The 27,835-nt window shown below is 38.3% G+C and overlaps 1 protein-coding gene across 4 annotated transcripts in view; it reads left to right on the top strand.

The window, feature by feature from the left end:
- The window catches only part of MCTP2 (multiple C2 and transmembrane domain containing 2), a 195,426-nt gene that overhangs the window by 146,629 nt on the left and 20,962 nt on the right, over positions 1–27,835 (top strand). For all 4 annotated transcript variants that reach the window (XM_074354330.1, XM_074354328.1, XM_074354329.1 and 1 more), the window contains 3 exons: positions 12,459–12,581; positions 15,501–15,542; positions 27,487–27,596. In XM_074354330.1, the coding sequence (XP_074210431.1) occupies positions 12,459–12,581; positions 15,501–15,542; positions 27,487–27,596 (275 nt within the window). The remainder of the gene's footprint in view (positions 1–12,458; positions 12,582–15,500; positions 15,543–27,486; positions 27,597–27,835) is intronic.

The raw sequence follows: 27,835 nt of genomic DNA, 5'->3' as shown, positions 1-27,835 counted from the left end.
ATGACTTAGATCCAGTCAAGATGCGTATGCCCTAAGCACTGTTCAACAAATGCTTGCTAGAAAGTGTATTTCCCTCAGAACTGTTGGAAGTAACACAACAGGAAAAAGCACAATGTAACAGTTAAGAACACTAGCTCCATATTCGAACTCACTCAAAATTAAATGAGTAACAATTTTATTTTCTCATTTACAAAAATTTTTTTTTGGTTACAGTGGGATCACGTATAATACTGTACTCTGATATTTTACTTATAACTGTTTTTAAATAAGGCATTATGGGGAACTCAAGTTTAGGTAATGGGGGTGTGTGTGTGTGTGTATGAGAATGTGAGACAGTTTATACTGGTAGCTGCTGGATGATAGAAAGTGTCTCATTCTTTTTTTTTTTTTTTCCAATAACAGCATCACAGCGCCCCGTAGTTGTAAACACTCCATGAATGTTGGCTGAATGGTTGTGTTTGATTCATCCATTCAGCAGTTTTAGTTGATTCAGAACCTGGGATGTATTTGACCACTTTGGCTTTCTGGGCATGGATGTCGAACATGGAACGGAAATAAAGCATTAACTAGAACTTTCCCCTGATCACCCCTTCCAAGCCACGCACAAATATCCACCCCAGGGATGCTGCGCTGGGGGGATATTTGTAACTCGTGTATCTGGAGTATCTCAAGCTCTGTCCTCTCGTATTTGTAGGATCCAAAGCCATGGTTTGAATTCTGATTCAGTCTGCCCTCCAGACCACTCTGAGCTCCCTTGTGTTGTGACATGACCCGACTGCAGGGTTGGGAAACAGTTTGCTAAAATGCCTAGGATGCAGTTAGGCCCTTATTTAAATGCTCATTTTGACTCCTGTTTCAATCAACAAATATTTCCGTTTCTTTTATATTCAAGCCATCATCCTATGTTTTATAAGAAATACAGAGATACATTGTATATGCTTCAGGATTTCAAAGAGCAAAAACAATTATTGGTGAGAGAAATGAACTTGAACAAAATGGCCGGGATGCCAGGCAAAATATATGTGCCTTCTGTTCTGTGGTATCAGTTATAAGGCGTCATGAAGCACCAGGTAAAATAATGGCTTGTTCAACCAGAAGAATGAGTGAAGAAGAAAAAAGAACTTTCCCAGTAACTGAGAAGAAAGACATAGTTGGTTCTTAAGAATGGCAAACTTGTGTGCCCTGGAATTTCAGAAATACGGTAGGATTCAGTGTTGTAAGTGTAAATTCAGACCATATTTTGATTTGATGGGCGTTGAATAGCAAACTAAGAGTTTTAGACTCTGTGTCTAGGGAGTGGCCATGGAAAAAAAAGGCTTTAAGCAGGAGAGCATCATGATAAGAACTAAGGTTTGGGTGATTATTTTGACCTTGATGTGGATAGACAGGACATATAGAAGAGTATTTTGAGCAGAATGCAAATTAGAAGCATGTTAGAGCAATCTGGGCCAGAGGATGTAACCTGGCCAACAATGGGGGTGCATCCGGTTCACTATTCGTGCACACGTGTGCATGTGTGTGCATATGCGTAAGTGTGTATTTGCAAGGGGGAGAGGCAAATAAACTGTTAAAAATGGTTCACTTATTCCCATGTTTTAAAAATTCTTTCATTTTTATTTATTTTTGGGGGGAGTGTAGTTAAGTTTATTTATTTATTTAAATGGAGGTACTGGGGATTGAACCCAGGATCTCATGCATGCTAAGTGTGCACTCTGCCACTGAGCTATACCCTCCCCCCATTTATGTATCCTCCCCCCATTTATGTATTTTTAAATTTTTTTTATTAAAATGTAGTTGATTTACAATGTTAGTTTCAGGTGTACACCAAAGTGATTCAGTTATACATATGCATACATCTATATACCTTCTTTTCAGATTCTTTTCCATCATATATTATAAGAAATTGAATATAGTTCCCAGTGCTATATAGAAGGTCCTTGTGATTTATCTACTTTATATATAGTAATGTGTTTTAAATAGGTTAAGACTCACATGAAGTTAAAAAAAAAAAAAGTGCAAAGATTTCCCATGTGCCTGGCAGCCAGCTTCCCCCAGTGACAGTATCTTACGTAACCACAGTATGTTGTCAAAATCCGGAAACTAACACTGATACAATTCTGCCAACTCAGGTGCAGACCCGATTCAGATTTTCACCAGGTCTTATGTGTACTTTTTGTTATTTGGGTCATTGTTGTTGTGTAGTTCATGTATCGGATAATATCACCACAGTCAAGATGTAGAACCATTCGATCATCACAGAGACGTGCATTCCTATTACCCCTTAATGTTTGCGCACCCCCAGGTCTAACCCTAGCAATCACCTATCTGTCTTCATCACTAAAATTTTGTCACTTCATGAATGTCATATAAAAAGAATCACACATTACGTAACCCTTGAGGTGTACTTTTTCATTCAGCATAATGGCTTTCAGATCCACCCAAGCTGCATACATCAGAAGCTCCCTCCTATCATGAACTTTTGAAAAACTTGAATACTGGGTAATGTCAGACCTAATTTCACATGGTAACAGTTCGCTAAGGTGGAGTCTGGAGTGGACCCCTTGGAGAAGGGTTGTAGTCTGAGCTCACCCTGGTCTCCACCCCTCCCTATGGTCTTACGCCTGGGCTTCCTGTACTTTGTATTCTATCCTGACCGCTATGGGCATCTCGGTTTGTAACCCTTGACAGTGGCTAACGTTACTGAAACCAATGTAAAGTGAGCAGCGATTCACAATTCAATATACGTGATATGGGCAAAGAAATTGTATCTCCCTTCTCAGAGAAGTTGGAGAAACAAAGTTTCAAGTAGTAGGTTTTGACAGCGTTAAAAAAAAATTCTGCCTGCCTGTTATGTTTATGCGGTGTCTACAAAAGTATTAGACCTCAGATTTTTTTTTTTTTTAACACTTTTGACTACAAAGGAATTTGTACAGGTGTAGGGGAGAGGTCTCGGAGGTCCAAGGGGATGGGGCGGAACTGTTAGGAAGAATGGCTGCTGCTGTTAACACAGGAAGCAGGGGGACCACAGTGACAACTGCTGCCCAGGACCACAGCATCACCCCATTGCTTAGTACCCATCTGGTTTTGGTGGGTGTGTGTGTTGTTGGGTTTGTGTCTTTCCTCTTCTTCTTTATTCCGCATCCTGGCCCCCTTCACTTTCAAAATCAGATGTTTGTCCCGCATGGCAGTTGTAAACCAATCGAAGTGACTACTTGGGAGCCTTCAATTTCATGGCTTTTGAAAGCATTCCTAGGGCAGTGCAAAATCATATCCATGTTGCTTGTGGTGCGTTACCTGCTGTAAAAATTTTTATTATAAAATATGTCACATATACAAGGGGATTTGCAAAACTCTGCGCACGTGTGCACATTTTAAAGAAAGATAACAAACAACTATTTGCCTTCCACCCAGCGTAAAAAATGAAAATTCCCATTTATTTTAGAAGTCCCTTCTCTGCCTCTTTACTGCTGAATCCTTCTTCCCTCATCCCCAGAAGTCACGGTGACACTGACGGTTGTCATTCACTCACTGCTCATCGTGGTTTTACCACCTTTGTATCTGCCTTTGAACAATGTAATTCAATTTAGACTGCTTTTAAAAAAAATTCTGTAAAGGAATCATGTAGTAGTTTCAGATCTTACTCTGTGACATGCAGGTTAATTCACTCAAAATTGTTTTTGACCTTCATCCGTGTGGTCAAAATGTGACCTTTGGTCATCTTCATTCTGTATGGTCTTTAACTTCACACATTCTTTATTTATCCATTTTACTCTACTTAGACATTTGAATTGATTCCAGGTTTGGTTTTTGTTTGTTTGTTTTTATGACTATTATGAAAAGTGCTCTTGTAAACATTGTCACACGTTTCCGCTGACACACACAAGAGTTTAGAGCAATGACTTCCAAAATGTGGTGCCTGGAGAGCAGCATAAACATCACCTCGGAACTTGGCAGAAATGTAATTTCTTGTGCCCCACCTCAAATCTGCTGAACCGGGAAGGCTGGGAGTAGTGCCCAGCAATCTTGTTTACATGCGTCCTCTGGTGTTTCTAAGGCAGGACTAACGTTTGAGACCCACTGCTCCCAGGTTTATACCTAGGAGTGGAATTCCTAGGGTATCTGATATACTCATTCTACTTACTTAGTTAATGCCAACCATTTCCCAAGTTAATGAACCATCAGCATCATATAAAGGTTGTTGTCCTGCATCTTAGAAAACTCTTGAGCATTATGACTTCTAAATTTTGTCAACCTGATGCCCTAAGTCCTACTTTGGTGTGGTTTTAATTTGCATTTTCCTCATTACTAGTAATATTTATAGATGTGGGACCTTTGCACTCTGTTTTTCTCCTTTTGCCTAATTCTCACCACCCCCACCTTTTTATGGATTTGTAGAAGCATTTTATGTAATCTCAGTAGAAATTCTTTGTCGTAGAAATATCTTCTCCAAGCTTGTGGCTCATTTTTTTCCACTGTATATTTTGATGAACAAAATTCTTATATTTAATGTCAAATGTATTCATTATTTTTGGTATTTTGGTTTGTGCATTTTGTGTCATTATAGAGGAAATCATTCTCTATCCAAAAATCATAAAGATGCTCTTTTAAATGTTTTATGGTTTTGCTTTTTATATTAAACATTTAAACCTGTGATTTGATTTCATTTTTGTGTGCTGGGTACCAGCTGATCCAGTACCATTTCTTGAATAGTCTACTTTTCCCCAGTTTTCTGCAATTTCCACCAGATCGTAAATCAGGTTTCCTCATATAGGCAGGCTTGTTCATTCATTGGTCTCTTGTCTATATCTGTACCGAAGTTACATAAACATCATTTGAATTGAGCATTGTTTTTTCCAATTTGCTTTTCCTCTTCAAGAACGCCTAGGCAAATCTTGGCTTTTTGCTCTTACACGTATAAGTTAGAATTGACGAGCTGTGTTTCACGAGAATGGAACAAGACAAAACCAATATGGAAAAGAAGTCTGACTCAGAATTATTGAGTTAACTGTCAAAATCAAAACATTGAAAAAGAACAGAAGAATGAAGCCAAATTAACTAGAAGTACCGATAAGAGAAAAATCCATGAAGTGGAATATATGTATAAACTAAAAAGGAATAACAGTTAAGAGCTGTCTCTTTGAGAAATCAACAAAAGCAATTATTCTTTTCTGAGAGTTTTCCATATGCAAAGAGTAAAGACACAAATACATAAGGGCACACATTTGAAGGGGGGGAGGAATTCAGATGAGGCAGAGATTAAACGTAAACGTAAGGGGACATTACGAAATCTTATGCTTAAAATGTTGAAACATGTATGAAATAGATCAAGCTTGTAGAACAGTGCAGCAAATGACTGGAAAAGAATGGGAACTGGACTGGCCCTGTGTCCACTAAATAATTGTATCAGTAGCTTAATATCTTCCAGAAAACAAAACGTAGGTCCAGGCAACTCTAGAAACAAGGTTTTACCAAACATTCAAGGAGCAGAAAAATCCTATATTATATGAAGTCTTTCTAACTGTCTTCTGGCTGTTATTTTTTTCTGTTGAAAAGTCAGTTGTCAGTTGGGTGGTTGTTCCCTGGGGGTGCATGTGATTTTTTTTTTTTTTATAAACCTCACTATCTGCCTTTCATACTTTCTTTTGGTCATCAGTTATGTGCGGTTTTAGTATGAGGTGCCTGAATGTGGTTTTTTTTGTTTGTTTTTAATCCAATTTGAGGTTCTTTAAATCTGTAACTTCACAGCTTTTACATTAGATTTTTAGAGACTGTCATCAATATCATTTACAACTTTTCCCCATTTCTCTCTTATCTTTCTTTTTCTGGACTCTAAGTTTTTACATATGAATTAAACCTTTTTAAATGTGCCATGTATCTTCTTTTATTTTTTTGCTGTATTTCCTTATCATATTTATATCTGCTTTAAATAGAGATACTTTCTACTAATACTCCACAAATCTTCTCTTTTCTGTTCTGCTATTAAATTCATTTAGTGAGGTCTTCATTTCACTTATCTTTTAAAACAATTTTTTTAGTCTTCTATTGGATTCTCTTTTGTAGATCCCAGTTCTCTGCGGATATCCTCTATTTTAAAATCCATTTTTATGTATGTATTAATCATAGCTATTTTAAAATTTATATCTGGTAACTAACATCTAAATCGGCTCTTTGTTCTCCTTGTTTTTTTCTTGACTTTTGATCATTTTTGATCATTTTTTTTTAAATCCTGGCCATACCTGGTTATTTTAAACTAAATACTAGATAAGATTTATTAAAACATTTTAAAGGATATGGAATATGTAATTTTCTACCAAAGAGGGTATAGAGGAGGCAGATAGGGTCTAGCCAGTCAGAATGATCCAATCAGAGGTTGAAATGATCCAGAGTAGAATTTCAGGCATTTTGGGACTGGTCTATTTCTGGTTTGCTCCTATGCTTGACCCCTAGTACTCAAGAGTCTTTATAAAATCATGTAGTGTTTACTAGAGCCCTCCTTTTTTTTTTTTAAAATAGTCTTTAACCTCCAGATTTTATTTCCCAACTCAGCAAGATGGCCAAAAGCTTTTAAGTTTCCCACGTTTTGCTCGGCCTCAACTTTTCATCCTCAGCATGCGTGCTTCAGGAAGCAGTAAATTCCTTAAGGAGAAATGCACACTGAGTGCTGGGCTTGAATCTCTGCTCTTGCTTTCGTCCCTCACATCCGGGCTGCCATAGTTCCCCTGCACTCCAATTCTTAGCCCCCTGGATTGTTAAGATCGAGGCAAGCTCTGAACTGCTGCTGTGTGCTCAGCCACTAGGCAGGGAATTGGCAAAACAAGAAAAGAAAACATAACAGAAACTCTGAAGGAGGTGAAGCAGAAGCAGATTGATGTTTACCCCCATTGCATTTGTCTTTAATTCTTGAACTTGTCCCCTCGGATCCTGGGTGCCTTGATTCCCCTCAAATGTCTTCAAGCAGAGTTTGTGTAGGGTATTCAGTTTTCACAGTTATTTTGAGGGGGGTGGTGTTTGCTTGTTGTGAGTTGTTTTATGCAGAATGGTTGCGATAAAAGCTTCAGCTTTATACTGAAAAGCTGAAGTTTACGAATCTACTTAACACACAGGCTCAACAAGGGTGTCTTAGAAGTCTTTATATCAACTCATACCTCTCCAAATGGATGGGCTTTGCTGTCCCCTGTGTTATTTCTAGATTGTCTCATTACGCACAAATTAGACCTTTTTTCCTCCCATAAGTGTGTTTATTTAGATCCGTATACACATTTACCATTGCTTTTGAGCACATACATTCTTTTACTCAGGCTTTATACGAGGGACAACTTTCCTTCTCTTTGAACGAAATCTATTATATATATACTTTCATGCGGGTCTTTGGGTGGTAAGCGCTGGCGGCTCATGCTTTTCGGAAAAAGTCTCTGGCTTTACGCTTTTTTAAAGACGATTTGTTGGATGCACATTCCTAAATTCAAAGACTGAAAGCGTGTGTGTGTGAAGTTTTTCTGCTCCCTTTTTGCTTCTCTTGGTGCACTGAGATGTAGACTCACTCAAATTGCTTTTCCCTTCGAGTTGGACTATCTTTTCTCTCCAGCTGCTTGTGAACGTTTCTGGGTTTTTTTTTTTTTTTTTCCCCTTCAGGTATTCTTCATTCCTACCGTGACATTTTTAGACCTAAATTCCTTATTTATCTTCATAAGGTTTTTTTTGGATCTTCCTATATGAGTATCTTTCAACAATTCTGGAAAATCCTCAAGCATTTTATCTTCATATGTTGCTTCTTCCCCCTTCTCTCATTAACCCTTTGCCCCCACCCTCCACACCTATCAGACATATGTTAGACCTTCTTGTTTATCTCTTCCGTGTCTCTTAATCTGTCTTATGGATCTGTATCTTGGTCTCACTCATCTACATTCTGAATAATTTCTTTGGAATTATTTCTCAGTTCACGGATTTTCTCTTCAGCTGATTTTAACCTGTTAACACATCCACTGTGTTTCAGTTTTATCCTCTCTACTTTGTGTTGTTTCTCACCAATAATGCAGCTCAGATTCCATGGTCTGTTTTTTATATAATTTCCTTGCCTTCTCTACCTTCATTGTACTTCATTATCAAAAACCTCAGGTAAGCACGGCTAGAGAAAAACACACTTAGTGCCTCCTGAGAGTTATATATTGCATTTCTATAAGCCATTTTCCTTTTGTCTGTTCTAGATTATTTTATTACTTCTCTTCTGTCCTCAAACTCTAATACCTTCTCATCCTTACTCAGATAAAGACCATGATTGACACAGGAGCCCATCTCCTGCTATCTTGCCCCCACCATCCCTACCTGCCCCACCATCACCACCATCTATTCCTGTATCCTCTGCTTTCCCTCCTATACTATGAATCCCTGAATTGTTGCTTCCTCAAGCCAACCTTCCATATTTGCATTGGATCCCACCCCTATTCACTGATTCAAGAATATTGCTCCAACTTTTCTTTCTTCTGTCTCCTACATCGTCATTTTTTTCTCCCTCTGTTTCCTGGATCATTTCTACATCCCCTTCCAGCTCCCGCCCTGTTTCTCTGCTCTTCTTTCTAACAAGTTGTTTCATAGGGTTATCTCTACTCACTGTCTACAGTTTTCCTTGTTTCCTCTTAAACTCACTCTTACCTGATTTTTGTCTTATCACTCTACCGAACGGCTCATTTCAAGTCACCATTGACTGATTTTCAGTGACCATCTTATTTAGAAATATGGTGTTGCCCTCCTCTTTAAAATCTTTGTTTATCTTGTTTCGAGGACACCACAGTTTCCTTGTATATCCCTTTTGCTCTGGCTTCTCCTCAGTCTCCTTTTCTGACTCTTAATCTCCTCCAGCCCCTAAATTTATGCTTTTCTAGGGATTACTTCTAGGCCATTTCTCTCTACAGTTCCTTCCTTGCTAAGATGATCCAGTCTGATACCTTTCAATACTGCCTGGGTGCTGACGGTATGCAAATTTGTATCTCTAGCCCTAGCGTCTTTGCTGAATTCTAACCCTCTTAACCAGTGCCTACCATTTGTCTCCACCAGAAAATCTAATAGGTGTCTCAGACTCCCCTTCTCCAAGCCTGCTCTTCCTCCAGCCTTTTATCTCCATTAATAAACCAATCCAGTCTTCCAGTTTGTCAAGCCCCACACCTTGGTGTCTTCTTCGATGATTCCAGTTTTATCTTCTCATTCAAACTGTCTGCGAATCCTCTTGGTCTCCTTTGCAAATAGATTTACATGACCACTTTGTATGAATTGCAATGCCATCACCATAATTCTTGCTCTAACTTGGATCATTGCAACAGCTTCCTAAATGAAACCTGTGCTTCCGCCCTGTCTCTTTGGGGTATGTTCTCATAAGGTACCAGAGTGATCCTGCTTTAATAGGAATCAGATCATGTCACTCTTCTGCTCATAGTGCTCTGACAGCTCAACAGCTCCCTTAGAACAAATGCCAAAGACCTTACAGCCGTGGTCCAGGACCCTTAGGACTGACTCCTTTTCCTTTCTCACTTCTTCCCTTTCTAATCTCTTGCTCGTTCTGCATCAGCTGTAGGGGTCCTTGCTATTCTTTGAATATACCAGGTGCGTTCCCACTTCTGGACCCCCTTCTGACCAGAAACACTATGCTCTAGATCTCCACACTTCCTCCAAGGACTTGGCCCGCATGTTGCCCTCTCTGCAAGACTTTCTCCAACCACCCTGCTTTTAATTGCAACCCCAGCGCTGGTTGCCTGGTATTCCCTTCCTTTCATCCCTGATTTATTTTGATCCACCCTCCCCATGGCTGTTCTTGTGATCTGATGATATATAATGTATAATTTATTTATTTACCCTTTTCATCCCTAACCCCCCAACACAATGTAAAGCTCCATGAAGGTTGTTTTGGTTGGTTGATTGATTCACTTTTTTCACTCTTGTGTCTAAATAAATATGGTTCATAGTAGGTGTTTAATAAGTAAGTGCCAGGCAGTAAGTTTATGCATGAAGTAAAGCAGTGACAGAAAGATGGGGTTACTGCATAGTTGTAGAAGTTGGGGTGAGGAGGTCACACTTTAGAAGTGAGGAAAATCCACACCATAGTTTTCCAGTTGAGAGGGTGTGTTCCACCATTTTATGCCTTGGGGTCTGCAAAGAGTGCAGCATGATTCGGAGTCTAGGGTATGTGGTGGGTGTTGGCTTAGATAAGTTCCTCATTTTGTATTCCTACCAGGGATGTAGGAGGAACCCAGTTGTTTCACATTCTGTCAACACTTTATCTTGTCAGTTATTATTATTTTTTTAATTTTAGCTTTTCTAACATGTGTGTTTCTTACGGATTTTCATTTGCATTTTCCTGGTGGATCATCATGTCAGATACTTTCCATGAGCTTTTTGGTATTTGTATACATTTGTGTGTGTGTGAAGAATTTGGTCAAATATTTTGCCAATTTTTATTGAGTTTCCTTATTACTAAGTTGTAAAGAATCCTTTATGTATTCCAGATACATGCTCCCTTTCAATACATGTGTAGAAAATATTTTCTCCCATTTTGTGACTTGCTTTCTTTATTTCTTAACAGTGTCTTCCAAAGAGCAAAAGAAGAATTTTAATTAAGTTTATTTTTAATTTTATTTACATTATTTTGTGCTTTTTGTGTCCTAAGAAATCTTTGACCTACCCTTCCCTATGCGAAAGGTTTCTCCTCACGTTTAATCCAGATGTTTTAAAGTTTTAGCATTTACATTTAGATACTATGATTCATTTATAGTCATTATTTATGTATGGTGAGTGGTAAGGGTTAGTGATTTTTTTTTTTCCATACATAGATTCAGTTGCTCCAGGGCCATTTGTTGAAGAGACTCTCATTTCTCCCATTGAGTTACATTGGCAATATTCTTAAAAATCAATTAATTGCGTATATATGGATTCTACCTTCTGTTCTATTACTATATCTTTATGATAAATTATATTAAATAGTATAAGCCTTATTTGTTAAAATTGCTTTGACTATTCTGTCATTTACATTTCCATATAATATTTAGAATGAATTTGTCAATTTCTACAAAATTGGAATTGCTTGTGTCTATAGATGGATTTATGGAGAACTGCCATCTTAACAATATTGAGTCTTCCGATCCGTGAACTAGTGGCATCTCTGTCCACTTCTTTAGATATTCTGTCATGTTCCTCAGTGATGGTTTACAATTTCCACTGAAGAGATCTTGCTCAACATTTTATGAATTTTACTCCCATGTATTTTATAGGTTTTGGTTCTGCTCTAAACGGAAAATTTTAAATTTTATTTTCCGTATTTTTTGCTGCTGGTATATAAAAATGGAATTGATTTTTTTAAAAAAATTACTTTGTACCCTGTGACTGCTGAATTTAATTCTTATTTCTAGGAGTTGCTTTGTAGATTCATTGTAAAAAATAAAAATCAGGTCATCTATAATAAGAGACAATTTTGCTTTTCTCCCTTCTAACACTTATGTGTTTTATTTCATTTCTTTTGCTTTACTGCAATGGCTGGAATATTCAGTCAAATACTGAATAGGAGTAGTGAGGGCAGACATCCTTGCCGTGTCCCTAATTTTAGAAGAAATCATGCAGTTTTTCCCCATCATAGAATTATTCTGTGTTCTTCACACAAATTCATCTAAATGAAATCATACAGTATGTGCTCTTTTTTGTATAAGGCTTCTTTCCCTCAGTGTGTTTTTGAGATTTATCCACGTGATTGCATGCCTCAGCAGTTTCCTTCTTAGCATGTGCTGATTTTTTAAAAATCAACTTCTCCAAGCATAACCTACACATAGCAAACTGTTGCCAAATATGATCAAATATAGGATTTTTATAGGTATCTTTTATCAGATTGAGGAAATTCCTTCTATTCATTGTTTGTTAATACCGTTGCATTTTTTGTCAATGTCTTTTTCCACATCTATTGAAATAATTGAATGTTTTTTCTCCTTTATTCTGTCAATATGGTGAATTACACTGATTGTTTTTTTGTTTGTTTAATATGAAACCAACCTTGCATTCTTGGGACATATTCTACTTGGTCACACTATGGTATATATTTTTCATATATTTCATGATTTGATTTGCTATTATTTTTCTTAAGGATGTTTGCATCTTTGTTCCTGTTGCATATTTGCAAATCAAAACCACAGTGAGGTATCACCTCACACTGGTTAGAATGGCCATTGTTAAAAAGCCTACTAAGAATAATGTTGGAGAGGGTGTGGAAAAAGGGAACCCTCCTTCACTGTTAGTGGGAATATAAATTGATGCAGCCTGTATGGAGGTTCCTTAAAAGACTAAAAATAGACTTACCATATGATCCAGCAATCCCTCTCCTGGGCATATATTTGGGGAAAAAAACTATAATTCAAAAAGAGCCGTATTGGTTGTTTTTTTTTTTTTTTTTTCAAACAGTCACATGGTTTTCTTTGCCTTCCAATCAGGTGTTTTTAGTCACCGTCTGGAACTTTGAACTGTACATGATCCCGCTGGCTTTACTGCTGCTCTTTGTCTACAATTTCATCAATCCCACGAAAGGGAAGGTTGGCAGCATACAGGACAGCCAGGTGAGCAAAGATACCAAGAATTCTGAGATTTGACTAGTGAGAAAGGTGTGTTAACAACAAACCACCACCACCACCAAATCGTAGCCCAGGGCCACTGCATTTGAGATGTGAGGAGCAACACTGCACAGGTATATCCATGTTACAGGGAAGATCTCTCATCATGTGTAATCTGGAATCTTCCTTCTAGGGCATCTTACGTTCCTGAGGCTTGGCCTGCATTCAAAGCAGGAGGTGAGCCATCTGGTTCTTGGTCAGCATTTCCATGCCGGCAGCACACGTCTGTGCGCCCGTCTGGTTCTCCGTAAGGTTCCTGGGAATAACATTCTCAACCACGAGAGAAAAGCCGTGGGTGCCTCCCTTTGCCCTGTCAGGACACACACAGCATCTGGGAGGCTGCCTCAGGCCTCTGCATATGGTTGCCCTGTCCAGTGTTCTTTCCAAACTTTTAGTCTCAGGATTCGCAAAGGCTTCCCAACTCCCAGGGAAATCTGAGAGCAGGTGGGCATGGGCCCCTCTGCTCTTGAATGCCCAAGTATTTCTTGTCCTTCTCCAACTCCCCATGGTGTTAAAGGAGGAACAAGCAAGGCCCCTTCTCAAAGGCATCCCCCACCATTTCCTCTTCTTACTTTTCCTCCAACTCTCCTTCCCTCATCCCTCTTATCCCAGCCCGTAGAGTCTTCTTGTTTTGTTTTGGGTTAGAAGGAACTTGCATTTATTGACTTGCTTTATGGTATAATCTTGGCAGTCCAGATTCAAGAATCAAGTTTTTCAAACAAAAATCAAATGTCTTGAGACTTGATAACATCCTTTCTAGAAACGTCATCTCCGTATTGGGTTTTCCAAGACTCACAAGCTGACCAACGTCACTTGTTTTTCCATATAACGGTTTCATTATTTGTATAAAAAATCATCTCTGAAATAATGGTTATTTAAAGAAGGATTCTGGTTTCATTTGGGATGGGAAGATGTCGGGGTGGGGGCGGGAATGAGTGTTGTGGCAGGAAGTAAAACCTCAGAGAAATTCAATATATATTCTGTTTGGGGGGAGGGTATATCTTAAGCGGTAGAGCACATGCTTAGCATGCATGAGGTCCTGGGTTCAATCCCCAGTACCTCCTCTAAAATAAATAAATAAACCTAATCCCCCCCAATAAAAACAGTTAAAAAATAAAAAACAGCTTTATAGAAACAAAACAAATATATATATTATTCAGTTTGATTTTTGATTGTGTAGTACAGTAGACATGGGTGTTTATCAATAATGTTGAATCTGAAGATGCTGGAGCCAAGTAACAAATGAGTAGCTTTAAAGGACTAACTTTCACAGAGGTACAGATGAGGGAAATTTTTACAGAGAAACATCTGTTATAAAAGTGTTGTCAACTAGCAGTTTTACTAATTTTAATTTTAATTAACTTTATCTTTCTAACTGTATATATGATGTGTATGTTTATAGTGTGTGTATATTGTACATACGTGTGTATATTGTACATACGTGTATATATAAAGATATATATGTGCATATATGTATATATGTATGTATTTGTAAGCAGGTGGTTATATATGTATAGATGAGTACATAAGTGTACTTGTGTGTGTATGAAACCTTTTTATAATTTACTGAACATTTTCCAAATCATTTCCTAATTTAATCTTGATAACATAACCACGAAGGAGTCAAGAACTATTATTTTCAGTTCATGCTTGATGAAACTAAGGTTCAGAGTGGCAAAGTGATTTGCCCCAAGTCACACAGCAAAACAGCGCTAGAATAGTGTCTCAAGCTGAAGGCTTTGTCTGAAGATGAAGACTTCTAATTACAGCGTTTTTCCTCCTGTAACATGTTTCCATCACATTTATTTTTATCCGTTTGCTTTCATGAAACATGCTTGCTGCCAACGTTGACTAGCTTAGTTCTCCAGCATCAGTAAGTGTCCCCTAAACAGTTAGTTGGAGCTCCTGGGAATCCTGGGAGTTAATGCAGTACCAGCCCTGGGGGAAATTGCTCAGTGGATTATGGAGTGTGGACATTAGAGAGTTACTCCCTTACAGAAGCATATTAACTATTCTTTTTTTCTTTTGCATCAATGTCATCTAATTCGCTTGCCTGACTTTGCAAGGTTAAGCAGGAACTGAAAACAGACCCAGGTTTTCGGATACCCAGCATTATTTCGGAGCTGCCAGATCATTTGATCATGAACCAACATGTGTTATCTTTTAAGTGTAGCCGTGATATGATTAAAACGTACCTATTAAATAGCCAAGATTTCTAAATTAATTCGCACAAGCCCGTCTGCAGCACGGCTGGCGTTGTGGCCCCTGAACTAAAGCCAGGCATCCTTCAGTCCAGATCAGAGCCTCGAGTTTCTTTCCCTCGCCTGCCCCGCACCCCCCAGCCAATCCCGAAGCCCGAGGAAAGCAATAATATCGTATAGAAAACTTTAACTTACTCTTGAGATTGATTATATTCAGACTAATGCATTTTCTACTGTCTAATGTTTCGGTAATGGCCCCAAAGGAAAAGCACTGTCATTATAACCATGAGCCCAGCACAAACGGAGGATGGTGTTCTCAGCCTTAACGTCACAGCTGGTTCATTTGTCAGAAGAAGAACAAAACTGTTTATAGAAGGTACAACTCCGCAGTGCATTCTCAAGCTGGATGCCTTCAAAGGGCACTTGCCTAATAGCTTTATTTATAGTGAACAGCTTTATGTAGATTCTGCCTGTTGTTTGTAGTCTGGCCACAGCATCCCTGAGCCTTAACAGTGTCCTTTTGTTTTAAGAGGTTATAATGTATTTAAACAATACTAGTGTTTCCACTGTGGAGGAGAACTTTAAGCCTGGGCGTGCATTTCATTTGTGTTTGGCGATTCCGGTCGATGTCTTATTCACAGATTGTTGCGGGTTTTCCTTTCAGGAGAGCACGGACATGGACGAGGAGGAAGAGGAGGATGACAAGGTGGGTGAGCTCAAGGAGAGACACGAAAGGGAGCGTGAATGTTTTCAGCATCCTTCTGGGTTGAGTCAAACTCTGTATTTTTTTTTTTTTTCTTTTTTTTACCTACTACGGAGTGCCCAGTATAGTAACATTCTTGTGACTTATAAAGGCTATCCCTTTTTAAGATTTTTTTTTTTTTAATGAGGATGAAAAGGAGTGACCTGTAAGGAGTAACTGAAATGTAATAAAAGCGAGCCTCTCGGAGGCCTGTCATTTGAGGCAAAGACTAGCCTTCCCCGTGGTGGATGAAAGGGAGATGAAAGGCAGCCCAGGAAGTCAAGAGTAAATCAAGCAGAATTGCTGCTCCTTTAGGCTCGTGTCTGCTCTCTGCGGGGTGGTCACCCACTTCAGAACCTGTCACTTTCCCAGATGTTGCTGGCAACGTTTTCAACTCTCTGTCTGTGTACATCTGTCCTCTTTCTCCCCCTGGGAGAATCTCTCAAATCTGCTGCTTTTGTTGTCATTACGCTTTTCAGACAAACCTTCTGGAATAAAATGGAAAAAAAAAAAAAAAAAGTGAAAATGCCAAGTAAGATGCTACCAGCTTCACGGCTTTCCCGTCCCTTAGAACCTGTGGGACAGGGTGCTACTGTGGCGGAGGCTGGCGAGAGAGGAAAAGGGCAAAAGGGGGAAACTTAAAGAGTTAAATATCTGAAAAATAATATTAATAAAAGACTTACATATCCAGTATAAAATGCCCAGGAAGCAGAAATGAATTCAAAGACATTAACTCCATGAGATAGACAGCTTTAAGATTAATTGAGCGAGCCAGATGATTTTGCCCATTTGAAGCAAGTTGGGCAGATTACAAATTAAGTCTAATTTGTTGTGCTGAAATGATCATTAATAGCAAAATTAGAAAATAAAGTATAGTATTTTTTTTAAAAGGAGGATCGACCCTTGTTTTAGAATAAAGGTCACACGATGTAGCTTTGTTCTTGCTGGATGGATGTGAGGGGCTTCTGAGTGACAGAACTCCTTGAACATTCAAAATCATCACAGCTAAGCTCACGTGCACCATGGGATGTTTCACCAAAGGAAACGCAAATATTAAGGAAATGATTTTAAACCTACGCTAGGCGTAATTGTCACTTTTATTAACCAACGTTTGGAAGTGAGGAAGACTGCTTTCTGTTTGGCCAACTCTGTGTGAATGAATCACCTGTGGAAGAGGACCTCTTCTGCCCTTTAGAGATAATTGTGACCATGGGGTTTTGTCCCATTGATAAAGAAGAAATCCAACAGGAAGGCAACGAATGAAAAAATGGAGCTCAGTCAAGTGGGAGGCAGCAAATCCAGGCCATGTAAGTTTGGATCACTGGTTTTCAGGATCTTGCCGTCCTCAACGGCTGCCTGGGGACCTGGGAGCGTGGCGGTAGCTTCGCATCGAGCCTTTCTGGGTGAGGATAACTGAGTGGGAACCACAACATCCACGTGGATGAGCTTGGGAGCTGCTGTCTTCATCCAGACACAGCCCTGTACACAACAGTTGTGTCAGCCCATCCCGCATGGAGGGTGCTAACTCCGGGGCTCGCCGTGTTTCCTCTGGGGCAGGTCCATTCTTGAGATCCTTTGATTTTAGTGTTTGTAACACCTTAATCACCACAGCATGGCCATATTGGTTTTGCTCCCTCAGTTTGATATTTCTACCAAACCTTCTAGAGGACCAAGTCTGAAATGAAATGTTGACTTCTACTTATGCCACTTCTGCTGAACCCAGTCCTTCTACTGCTAGGGGAGACTGGCAGACTTTGTGGTCCCTGCCCACATCTCTTCCCTCTCACCTCTCTTAAGAGGTCTGTAAAGTAGAGGGATTTTCAACTTTGCAACTCCTGGAGCTCGCGCACGTCCACATCTGTATTACGCTTCATCATTTCCCATCTGCCCATGGCAGCCTCCGCGACCCGACACAGGCACCGGCCACTCCCCTCCACGGCGTGCCGAATCAAAGGGCTTCCCCGCAGCACCCTTCCGGCTTCTGTAGTGTGTTAGACATGACAGACCGTGCTTCTGGGATCTGTAACGCACCCAGGGAGAGATGAACTGTTTACAGATGATAAACACACAGCCGCTTCCTTCCAAACCAGAGGAGGAGAGGGACTCCTTCCTACCCAAACTATCCATCTTGAAAGTGACACTCCTTAATTGCCAGCGCCCCTTCCCACCAAATAGCACCGCGGACAACTGGCAGATGAAAGCGTGCCGGGGGCCCCTTGGCACAGCTCCCTGGGGAGATGGACGCGCTCCCACATTCTGCCTGTCTGCGAGGCACAGACCAGGACACCGTCTGGGCTCTGTCATACTTTTATTGTCAGGAACAGGGATTGTTGCAAAATGACATCACTGGAGCCTCTTGCTTCTTCTCATTGTTAAAAGTCCATGGTAAATGACCTGTATTTTTATTTTTTTAAACTTTTAAAAATTTTTTATTTTTTATTTTTTTTAGAGACCAAGTGAGACGCCACAATTTTGCCTTCCTTTCTTTTGTGGACTTTGTTATAATGTAGAACCTTCCAGGAAACTGGTGTTTTGGCTTTTAGGAAATTAAATGAACAAACTGAACTTTGAAGAGAGGAATTCTTTCTTATACCTGACGGTCCACGCATGAAATGCCTTGTTACGGTTATAATTTGCTGGGGACCCCAGAACAAGCAGATAATGGTGAAGTTCAGCCAACAGCAATCAGCTGACATTTCCTATTTGTATTAGATTCCATATGTGGAATTCTTCTATGTGGACCTTATTTGTACAGATGGATTACAATGAAAATTGCATTAATTTTCTACACAGTAAAGGTCAGTAATTGAAGCATGAACCAAGAAGCTATTGTGTAAAATGTTGTATCCCATATTTAGGAAAGGTCACATAAAGCAATGATATCTTGTTTTCATTGCAGAAGGTATAAATACTTGCATTAGAGTTTCTTTCTGGCTTCCAGCCCAGCAATCACTTAGATAGAATATTTTGGCATTTACTGTTAACATCAGGAAGAAAGAGTCATAAGGGCATGTAATCCAAGAAAAACAAAACAAAAAAACACCTGCCTGCTGCTGTCGTAAAGCAAGTGCACTGTGATGCCTGCGCTGTGGGTTGGTTGGTTTTAACTCAGCTGTCAGAAATAGGACCTGCGTGATCTGTTCTTTCAAGATTATCAATAAGTTCACAATTGCCTGACGGTGTTTAGGGGGAGAAAATCATCCTTTCATGTCAATTATGGGTGAAAAACAGGTATGGATTTTTCCTTTAAGAAAATAGGAAACTACTACATTTTTGTTGATTGATTGTGGAGCATTTTATAATGAAAAGATGCAGACGACTATTACGTCTATATTTTCTTTTCACAAATTAGGATGTTATCATTCAAATTTAAGTTTGTTTTTTTTTTTTGGAAGTACAGTCAATTACGATGTGTCTATCTCTGGTGTACAGCACAATGTCCCCGTCATGCACATACATACATATATTCGTTTTTATTTTTTTTCCATTACAGGTTATTACAAGCTATTGAGCATAGTTCCCTGTGCTATACCAAAGAAACTTTTTTTTAAATCTATTTTTATATATAGTGGTGAACATTGGTAAATCTCAAAGTCCCAGAATTACCCCCTCCCACCTAAGTCTGTTTTAAGCCATCAAATCTTTTAAAAATGATTTTCATCATGCAGATTGATTAAGCCGCTCCTCACTAACCAAGCTGATTCTTCTTCTTAGAGCGAGAAGGACGTGGCAGATGTGTGTAGGAATTCTTGTTATAAAGGAACCTGCGAAGTCCTTTGGATGAGTCGTTTAGGGCCATCTTGCCTCGTCCTCTGTGCTTCCTTTTTCTAGAAAGAGAAGAAGATCTATGGCATCTCATCCAGAGAACACTGTCATTCTTGGAGGAGTCTCCTTAACAATTTAATAATGAGAGTAGTTTTGCCTGTGATTCTTTTGTGCCTTCTTAAGATTGTCGAAAACACAGCTAATTAGTTTGGTCAGTGATTTTTTTTTTTTTTTTTTTTTTTGGTTGGTTGGTTTTAAATTTAACTAAGCTATGGTCCTTTAAGATGATAAAGTATGGTTATTTTTAAGAAAATGAAAAATCAGATAATATCTTTGAAAGGTTAACAGTAGTTGAACACACACACATGCACACATATTTTAAATGCATGTACAGTCTACACACAGGGCATATTTTAGAGGACCTGCTCATGGATAATTTTCAGGAGAATAAAGTAAATGGTCGTTCTGCCTTAACTCCTTTTAATTTGAATTAATATTACTGTTAGTGATGAAGCGATGCAATTGTTAACATTTCGACTCTACCGTCTTAACTTCCAAGATTTTATTATTAAAATGGAGCCCAGCCAATTCTTAATTTTCAGTTTATACATGTTTTGAATGAAAAAGGATTGGCTTCCCCATTTCCTGCAGTCTTTTCTCTGACACATCGTCTTGCTCAGATTTTCCTTTCAGAAATTCTAACTTCCATTCTTAAAAAATGCTTGGCTCCATTACCTTCAGAAGTAGCCCAGAAATGTTATTAATCCGACATTTTGAAGCATTATTCATCCTGCTGCTAGCAAGCTCACTAATATATCCCTAGTACTTAGGAATTTTCTTTGTAATTTCTACTGTAAAGATCATACTTGGTATGTTACCCACAAATACTGTGAAATATGATACACCAGCCTATAAGTTAGATGAATTATCTGTCCTTTTATTAGCTAATGTGTATTGTCTCAGGCTCTGATTTTATAGAGTATGCTATACCTGGATATATATCTTGCCATTGCCTAAATTTTCTACATTCTACTGATATCAAATACATTGGATGTGGTATCTCTGTTATCCACAAGTCATTATTTTTCTGAGGATAGTGGCTATTGTGTCTTTCCTACTAAAATCCTCTCTGTTTCAGTGTGGTTTGCTCTAGATCCCAAATATCCAATGAGTTTGCAAGGTAATTGATAGATAATTTACAAAATAATTGACAAAAAGGTGGGGACACGACTTTTTCCTCAAGGGGAAAATAGTAATTTAAAGTAGGTAATAAATGGCACAAAAGTTATGTTTAGAATGAGACCATTTTGAGTAAGTTATTTAAACGATTAGATTTATGAAGTTACTCGTATTTGTAGAGGGTTTACAGTTTGCAGGCTGTTTTATATGCTTTAGCTCATTCACTACTTAAAATAAACCATTAAACTTGATATTATTTTCCCCATCTGCAAATGAATAAACTCAGGTTAAGAGAGATCTAATCACATATCTGGGATTTCCCAACCAGGATAGTAGCAAGATTCAAATTCAGCTCCTCTGATTGAAATCCTGTTTATTTTGGACCATGTTACATTGTTATGGAGAAGATATATTAATTTATTGGTCCATTTTTCCACATTATTGTTGACAGTGTTTATGAAGCGTTTTCTCTGTATCAGAGCCCCTGTGGGTACAAAGATGACAACTGTAAACATGACGCTCAAAGCACACAATCAGAGCCCAGTGGGATTGCTACTTCCATCAAAGTTTGTACACTGTGTTGGGCATTAGAGGTGCAGAGCCTGGCTAGTCAGGTGATAAATCACCAAAGGTGATGTTTGAGCTGAGTCTTAGGTGATAAATATTTTATCTTCCACCCTCCTTACTCCCCCACCTCAAAGAAAGCTAAAGGACACGCATGGCTAAATTGGCAACTGCAACATTGTGTGTTTACCTATGGTGGTTACAGTCACAGAAAACCACTAGCCCATTTGCCTTGTGGTGACGTGGCATCTGCCATTTGGCTCAAAGAAACTTTTAAGGAAATCTGTCTTCCCAGGGTCTAAATTCCAAATAATCTTTTTTCCAAACTTCTCTCAATTTTTCCGTTGTGTTATATGAACGTCTTCCCCATGATGTTGTGTTCATTCTTTTTACCTTTTCAGCCCTCTCATTTGATACCAGATGATTCTTGTTGCAGGTCAAAGAAACATGTTGGTAAATTCCAATCAGCGTGGAAGGGCTTTCTGTAATGAACAGATAGTTAGAGCAGCTTACAGCTACCTAGAAATGATACTGATTCAAAATCCAGTCTGTTTTATATTCATTTCCTGAAGCAAAAATACTACTTGCGAAGGACGTATTCTCCTGAAAGGGTACAGACTTTTCCCCCCATTTTAATAGCATGCACCATGGAGTGAGTGAGTGTGTGAGTGTCTGTGTGTGTGTGTGTGAGAATGTCTGTGTGTCCATGCACACAGGACATATCTCATGGGAAGGAGCCCTAAAGACAGTTCCCAGTGCATTAAGCCAGATTCCCAACGAACAATTTTTAATCTTGTGTATCAGAAATATTACTTCTTGTTCTTTGTTATGACAGATGCTGAGAGGTTTTTTTTCCTTCATGCTAAATGCCACTCAGCCTATTTCTGATGTTGATAATTCTTCAAGTTTTCAAATTGCAGGCTTTTAATATTCAAAGGGATGAAACAGACCAAACGCATTTCCATTTAAAGTCTAAAGTCTCCTTTGTACGTCTTTGCTCTGGATGTTTGATAGTACTGGGACGATCTGGAGAGAGAACTTTTGCATAGATTCCTTTTGGGAATCCTGTGCATCCTGTGGCAAATGCTACTCAATTTTTAAGTATGTCAAAAGATGATTTCCTGACGTGGTCAATTTTCAGGACTATCTTGGTTTTGCTTAGGGATGAGATTTTTTCCCTAAATCAGAACATGTGGGGAAGATTTAAAGTAACATACTGATTCTATAATGAGGTCTTAGTTGTAAATTCACCTTGATGGTGTTAATTCTCTCCCAGAGACTCAGAGATAGTTTCTTATACCTACAGAGCTATGCTCTTTGGAGACGTGGGGAAGCCAACAAGGCATTGAAGAAGGAAAGGGTCACTGCACGATTTATTCTTTCATTTATTTATTGTTTTTAATTCTTACAGAAAAACTATATTACAACACAGGCACATTGTTTATTCTTCATTCAACTGCCTCTAAAATTAGCCAGAAGACTCAGTTTTTTTGGACATTTTATACACAAATAGGCAGTGGAAAAATGGTGATCTTGCCTTCACTGTTTATAATAATATGCATTTTATATAATAATATGCATACTATTTAATAATATGCATTTTTAGATGATAGCATTGGAGTTTATCTTTATTTTTCTTACAGTTATTATTACAATCACATCATTCTCCTTACACTCATTCTCTGTAGTGTATATAACAAAACAAAGGAACCTTTTGAAATTTGAATTCTGGATCTGAAAAATTCCATGCTGTCATCTCTTCTGTTAAATGGTGATGCGTGCTCGCTCATAAAGGAGACCCCAAATCATGTGAATTTTACCCAGGCCTCTGTGTTTTTTCAAGTTTGTAATGAGAAGTAAAATCCATTCTTCCTCAAATGTAGGGATCTCAAAATACATGTTCAGCCACAGTTATCTTGTTCACTGGTGTAATCACACCAGTGGCCATCCCTGTTTCCATTACACATTTCCCTCTATATCAATTGGAAGCCTTGCATGTTAAGGAAAAATGTAAGCACAGATGATAACCGTTCGTCTTTCTGAATGAGTCGGTTGCTCTTCCTGGGCAATTTGGTAGCAGCAGCAGATGTAATACTGTGTTTGCTAAACTGTGTTATCACCACATTCCCTGGTTCAATCTGAAACGTGTAAATAAAGCCAGCATGATGCAGAGAGGACTGCCAGCTGATCTTTCGTGCAACACAGGGCAGCATGAGCAGACTTGTCCTGGAAGATCATTGCTTTTGAAACTTGAACGCATCCCAGTGTTTTCTTTAAACTAGACAAGAAGGTTATTCATTTCTTTTGTCTCATTGCGTGCTTGAGGGCAAAGGACTTAAATGTTTATGAAGCACCTGGAGCGTACCAAGTGCTTTACATACGACAGAATATTTAATTCTCCGGACACTCCAATCAGGATAGGGACTAGGGTCTCCCCTTCCCAGAGAGCAGAACTGTGACTCAGGAACGGTTAGGAACTTGACATGGTAACAAAGCTAGTGGATGACGGGACCAGTGTTAAACTCAGTTCCCTCTGACTCGATGGCCTGTTATTAATAAAATATGCAGGCCTGCGGAGTTGGCACATCTTAGAGTTTTGTTTTTTTTTCTCTTAACTTTTCATCTGTTGTTGCAAACCCTAGTGACTCCAGCTCCTACATAAATTGCATATACTTTTTTATAATGTAAATTACTGTATTATCTTATGTAAATTATCCATAAATAAAGTTTACTAAAATGTTTAGCAAGAAAAGTTAAAAAGTAAATAAGAACGGAAAGAAATAATTTCCCCAAATATTTTGAAAAGGCCTAATTTAACATACATTCTCATGAAAATTGGGGAAAATAACACTGGAAAGGAACAGTAGGTAGAAATACGTAACTGAACAAGGTGTCTAAAGTCGTGTGTTATATAGTAAGTTGAGAGAGAACAGAGACCCACAGACACCAAAGAAGCAAATGACAAAAAGGGCAAGTGTGAGCTGAATGCCTGCCTTGGGGATCGTCCACTAGACACTTAAGGGCTTCCTGCCGTGGAGAGGACACTTGCTCTGGAGTTAATAGTCCTGGGCTGGAATGCTCTGCCCCTGTACATGTGAACATAGTCAAATGTGGACATAGACGCATCGCATAAGCTCACGGGTTTAATCACACCAGTGCCATCACATTTCCCTCTATAAATTGGAAGCCTTGCATGTTAAGGAAATATATAAGCACAGATGATAAACATCCCCCAAAGCTATTGAACTCTTGTGGAAAAAGAAATCTCTCCAGTGTTTGTTGCATTTTGATTGTATCAGTTGGAAATTTTTTAAATCAAAATCTTTGATGACTGAAAATGCTAAGTAACTGCACCTTTGGAAGCTTTTAGTGAATGGAAGTGAATTTAAAAAGGGCTGGCAAAAAAGATCCTGAAAGTTTTTTCTTTACAAAAGCACGGGATGTTCAGCACAAAGCAAGCTAGGAGGACAAATGCTGTGTGTGATTCAGTGTTTAAGTTCTGAAGTTACACTTGGGATTATCTCAATTTGTGGGATTAAAAAACTGTTGATTTTGAATAGGATAAATATATATTCTACCCAGGAATGGAAGGAAATTTGAGAAGCCATTTATTTTTCAGCATAAATTTTGTAAAACATTCAAAAGAATCGTAGACATGACTTATTTGAAGTTTTGTCTTGAAAAGCATGGTTGACAGAAATTTCATATGAATGGATACACAATATAGCACCTTTAAAAATATTTCGGGTGAAATATCTACAAATTTTAATATTTAAAAAGTAGAATAGAGAGTGTTCTCCATGGATCACATTTTTGTTGTGTTTTTAAGGTACCTTAGTGCCTAAAGAGAACTTTTGTAATTAAAATTATGATCTACAGTAGAGTCAATTAAAGGTATCAATTTAATGACCATTAAATGCAACTCTGAAGATAATTAAGAACGAGTTTGTGAAATATAAATCAAAAGATGACATTAAAAAGTACATTTTTTTAAAAAGTAATCCTGACATGGGACTATAAACAGATATAACTAGGAAACTAAATATATGAATATGTAGCATGAATAGTCATTCTTCATGTATCGTTTTAAAAAATTCAGATAATATAAACAAATTAATTTTGTTTCAGTACATCTAAAGTGTATTTTTGTTTTGAAACCCATGTTATTATGAAAATAAGTAAAAATGAAATAATTATATAGATCCACCAGTATAATAAATCCAAGTTGCTCGTTGATAAATACTTCAAAAATTATATAACTCTTGATTATTTTCACTCTGAAAAATGTAAAGATGTGGTCAATAAATTGTTGTATGTGTTGTCCTAGATACTTTGGAATTCCGTAGCCTAGCCTTAGAATATTGGATACTCAAACTAAAACATCAAATTCACTAAAAAGTAAAAGAACATTGTGAGAATCATTTATTATTTTGGTATACTAACTCAGGCTCTTCATCACAATCAGAACCTCAGTATTTGGGTGTCTCATAGGCAAAAAAAAAAAAAGTAAAAATAAAAATAAATCAGTTTATAGGGGGAAAAAACTGAAATTGGAGATTTTTATGAAATTGAGCCACATGGAAATTTGAGTCATTTTCCAAGAAATTGTTTTGACCTAAACTCTATGCTGCTGAAAAGAGGAAGCCACTTGTGCTCTTTGGGTCACATTCCCTGGTGCTTTCAAACCCTCGTTTATAAACATGAATAATTCTGTGACAGACAGAGATGGGTTTTCACCATTGTGCCCATTAATAGATGTTGCTGGATTGCTGAGCATGAATTAAGCCACGCTGCCAGCGTATCCAATTTGTAATGCAAACTGCTTGAAGAATTAGAGTGAGTAAGAGAGTAAGAGAAATCAGAAATTTAAAATGAGAGTGAGAAAGTAAAAATGTCTTGCAAGTTTTACTTTGCCAGAGGAAGCATCGAGTGTGACTTCTGCTTCTGGACAGAATGGTTGGTTAGAGTACAGCCCAGAAGATACGAAGGCAGTCAAACCATCCCAGCAGCCTTCCTAAAAAGCGAGCAGCAATGGTGCATTCTAAACTCTGCCCCTCTCTTTGGACTATTTAAGCCAAGTAGCTGCACAAACAAGGTTAGATGCAGGAAGGGAAATCTGTGCTTTTACTGGTCACTGCGGTCTCTAGCAGGTGGCGTGTTTTCCTTCACCCATCCATGATGGAACAGAGAATATACAAGATGAGAATGAGGTTTGTTTTTTTTTTCCTTTTGCTACAAAGAAGAAATAGTCTCTTAAATTTAGAAGATTTTGCTCAATAATTTAGTACAATTCTAACCCAACCAAACTTTTAGAAAAAAAAGTTTGATTATATTTATTTATTTATTATTTATAAATTTATATTATTTATAATATTTATATATTATTATTTATTGGAAGTTTTAGGTATTATACATTTAATGTAGCAGCTGCAGTGACCCAGCTAGGTATGAGCGGAGAAGACACTAACAAAATCCTGGTTACAAGAGAGTTCATAATGGCGCTCGAATCTGGTGTCAGAATATAAGAGATTGTGTAAAAATGCTGCTCTATAGGGAATCACCTTTCCTCCACTATTTGAGTAATTTCTAAATGATTTTTATAAGCACTAGCTACCTAACATGGTAAAACCCATTTAAAGTTTTCTATAAGCAAAGTAAGGATACTGTTCTTAGAAAGGTGAAGTCCGTTTCATATTAACAATTAAAGATGGAGAAAAAGGGACTTATATTTGCTTACGTTTCCACAAAAGAAGAAACAATCAATTGTTGAGCATCCTTCTCGGGGACAACTGGGTAGGATGCCGCCCCCAATAGCGTACTAACTGGGGACTTTGTAGCCTGTCTCCAGCAGTTACTGTATTTCTGAAGGGCTCACCAAAGGATAATTGAAATGTTCATCAGACCCACAGTGGACTTAATACATGTTTAAATATGCAGTTGAGTTTGACTAAGAGGTCAAACTATGCAACATACCATTTGGTGTTATTGTTTGCCAGCTGGAATCCTTTCTGAAGGACTCATAGGAGAAGGGAAGTGAGCTAACGTTGTGAAGATAGAGAAGAGACAGGGGCAACCAATGGAAGGGATTGCAGCGTCCTCGGGCAGAAGCCGCAGCTCCACAGGGAAAAGAAGTTCTTGCTTGGTTCCCTGGGGCTCCCATTCATCAGCTCATGATAGGAAGGTAGTGACTGATGCTTGCATCCTACAGGTGGTCACATCTGAATGAGTAGGGATTTGGGGAAATTAGTAAAGTATTTTAAATTGAGAAAAATGTAAGTTTATCTCCTGGAATCATTCTATTGATAATTACCATGTTATTTTAACATGGCAGAATAATTTCTATAACAGGACAATAAAAAAATGAAGTAACTAAGTTAAATCTTGCTTTTATGTTTCTTAGGAATCTGAGAAAAAGGGCTTAATTGAAAGAATCTACATGGTACAGGATATTGTTTCGACTGTTCAAAACATCTTGGAGGAAATAGCTTCTTTTGGAGAAAGAATTAAAAAGTAAGTTCTACATCTGTGTTTTGGTGTTTGAAGTGGAGTGGCCATCCACAGGGACAAGCAGGGGTGGGGTGCATGGGGGAGGGTGGGATCAGAAGATGAAAAAGCAAACAAAAACAAAAGCAACAGTTTGGGGCAAATCCTGTTAACCTTGGGTGGTTGGTTCTTTGGGCTTGTCAACTTCAGGATGGGCAGGGACCCAGAACTGGGGTGACCATATAGCCCAATTTACACCAGTTGTC

Source organism: Camelus bactrianus, chromosome 27, assembly GCF_048773025.1.
Source record: "Camelus bactrianus isolate YW-2024 breed Bactrian camel chromosome 27, ASM4877302v1, whole genome shotgun sequence".
In the NCBI taxonomy this organism is placed as follows: domain Eukaryota; kingdom Metazoa; phylum Chordata; class Mammalia; order Artiodactyla; family Camelidae; genus Camelus; species Camelus bactrianus.
Note: the sequence above shows the minus strand (reverse complement) of the source record. Positions and strands in the feature narration are given on the sequence as shown.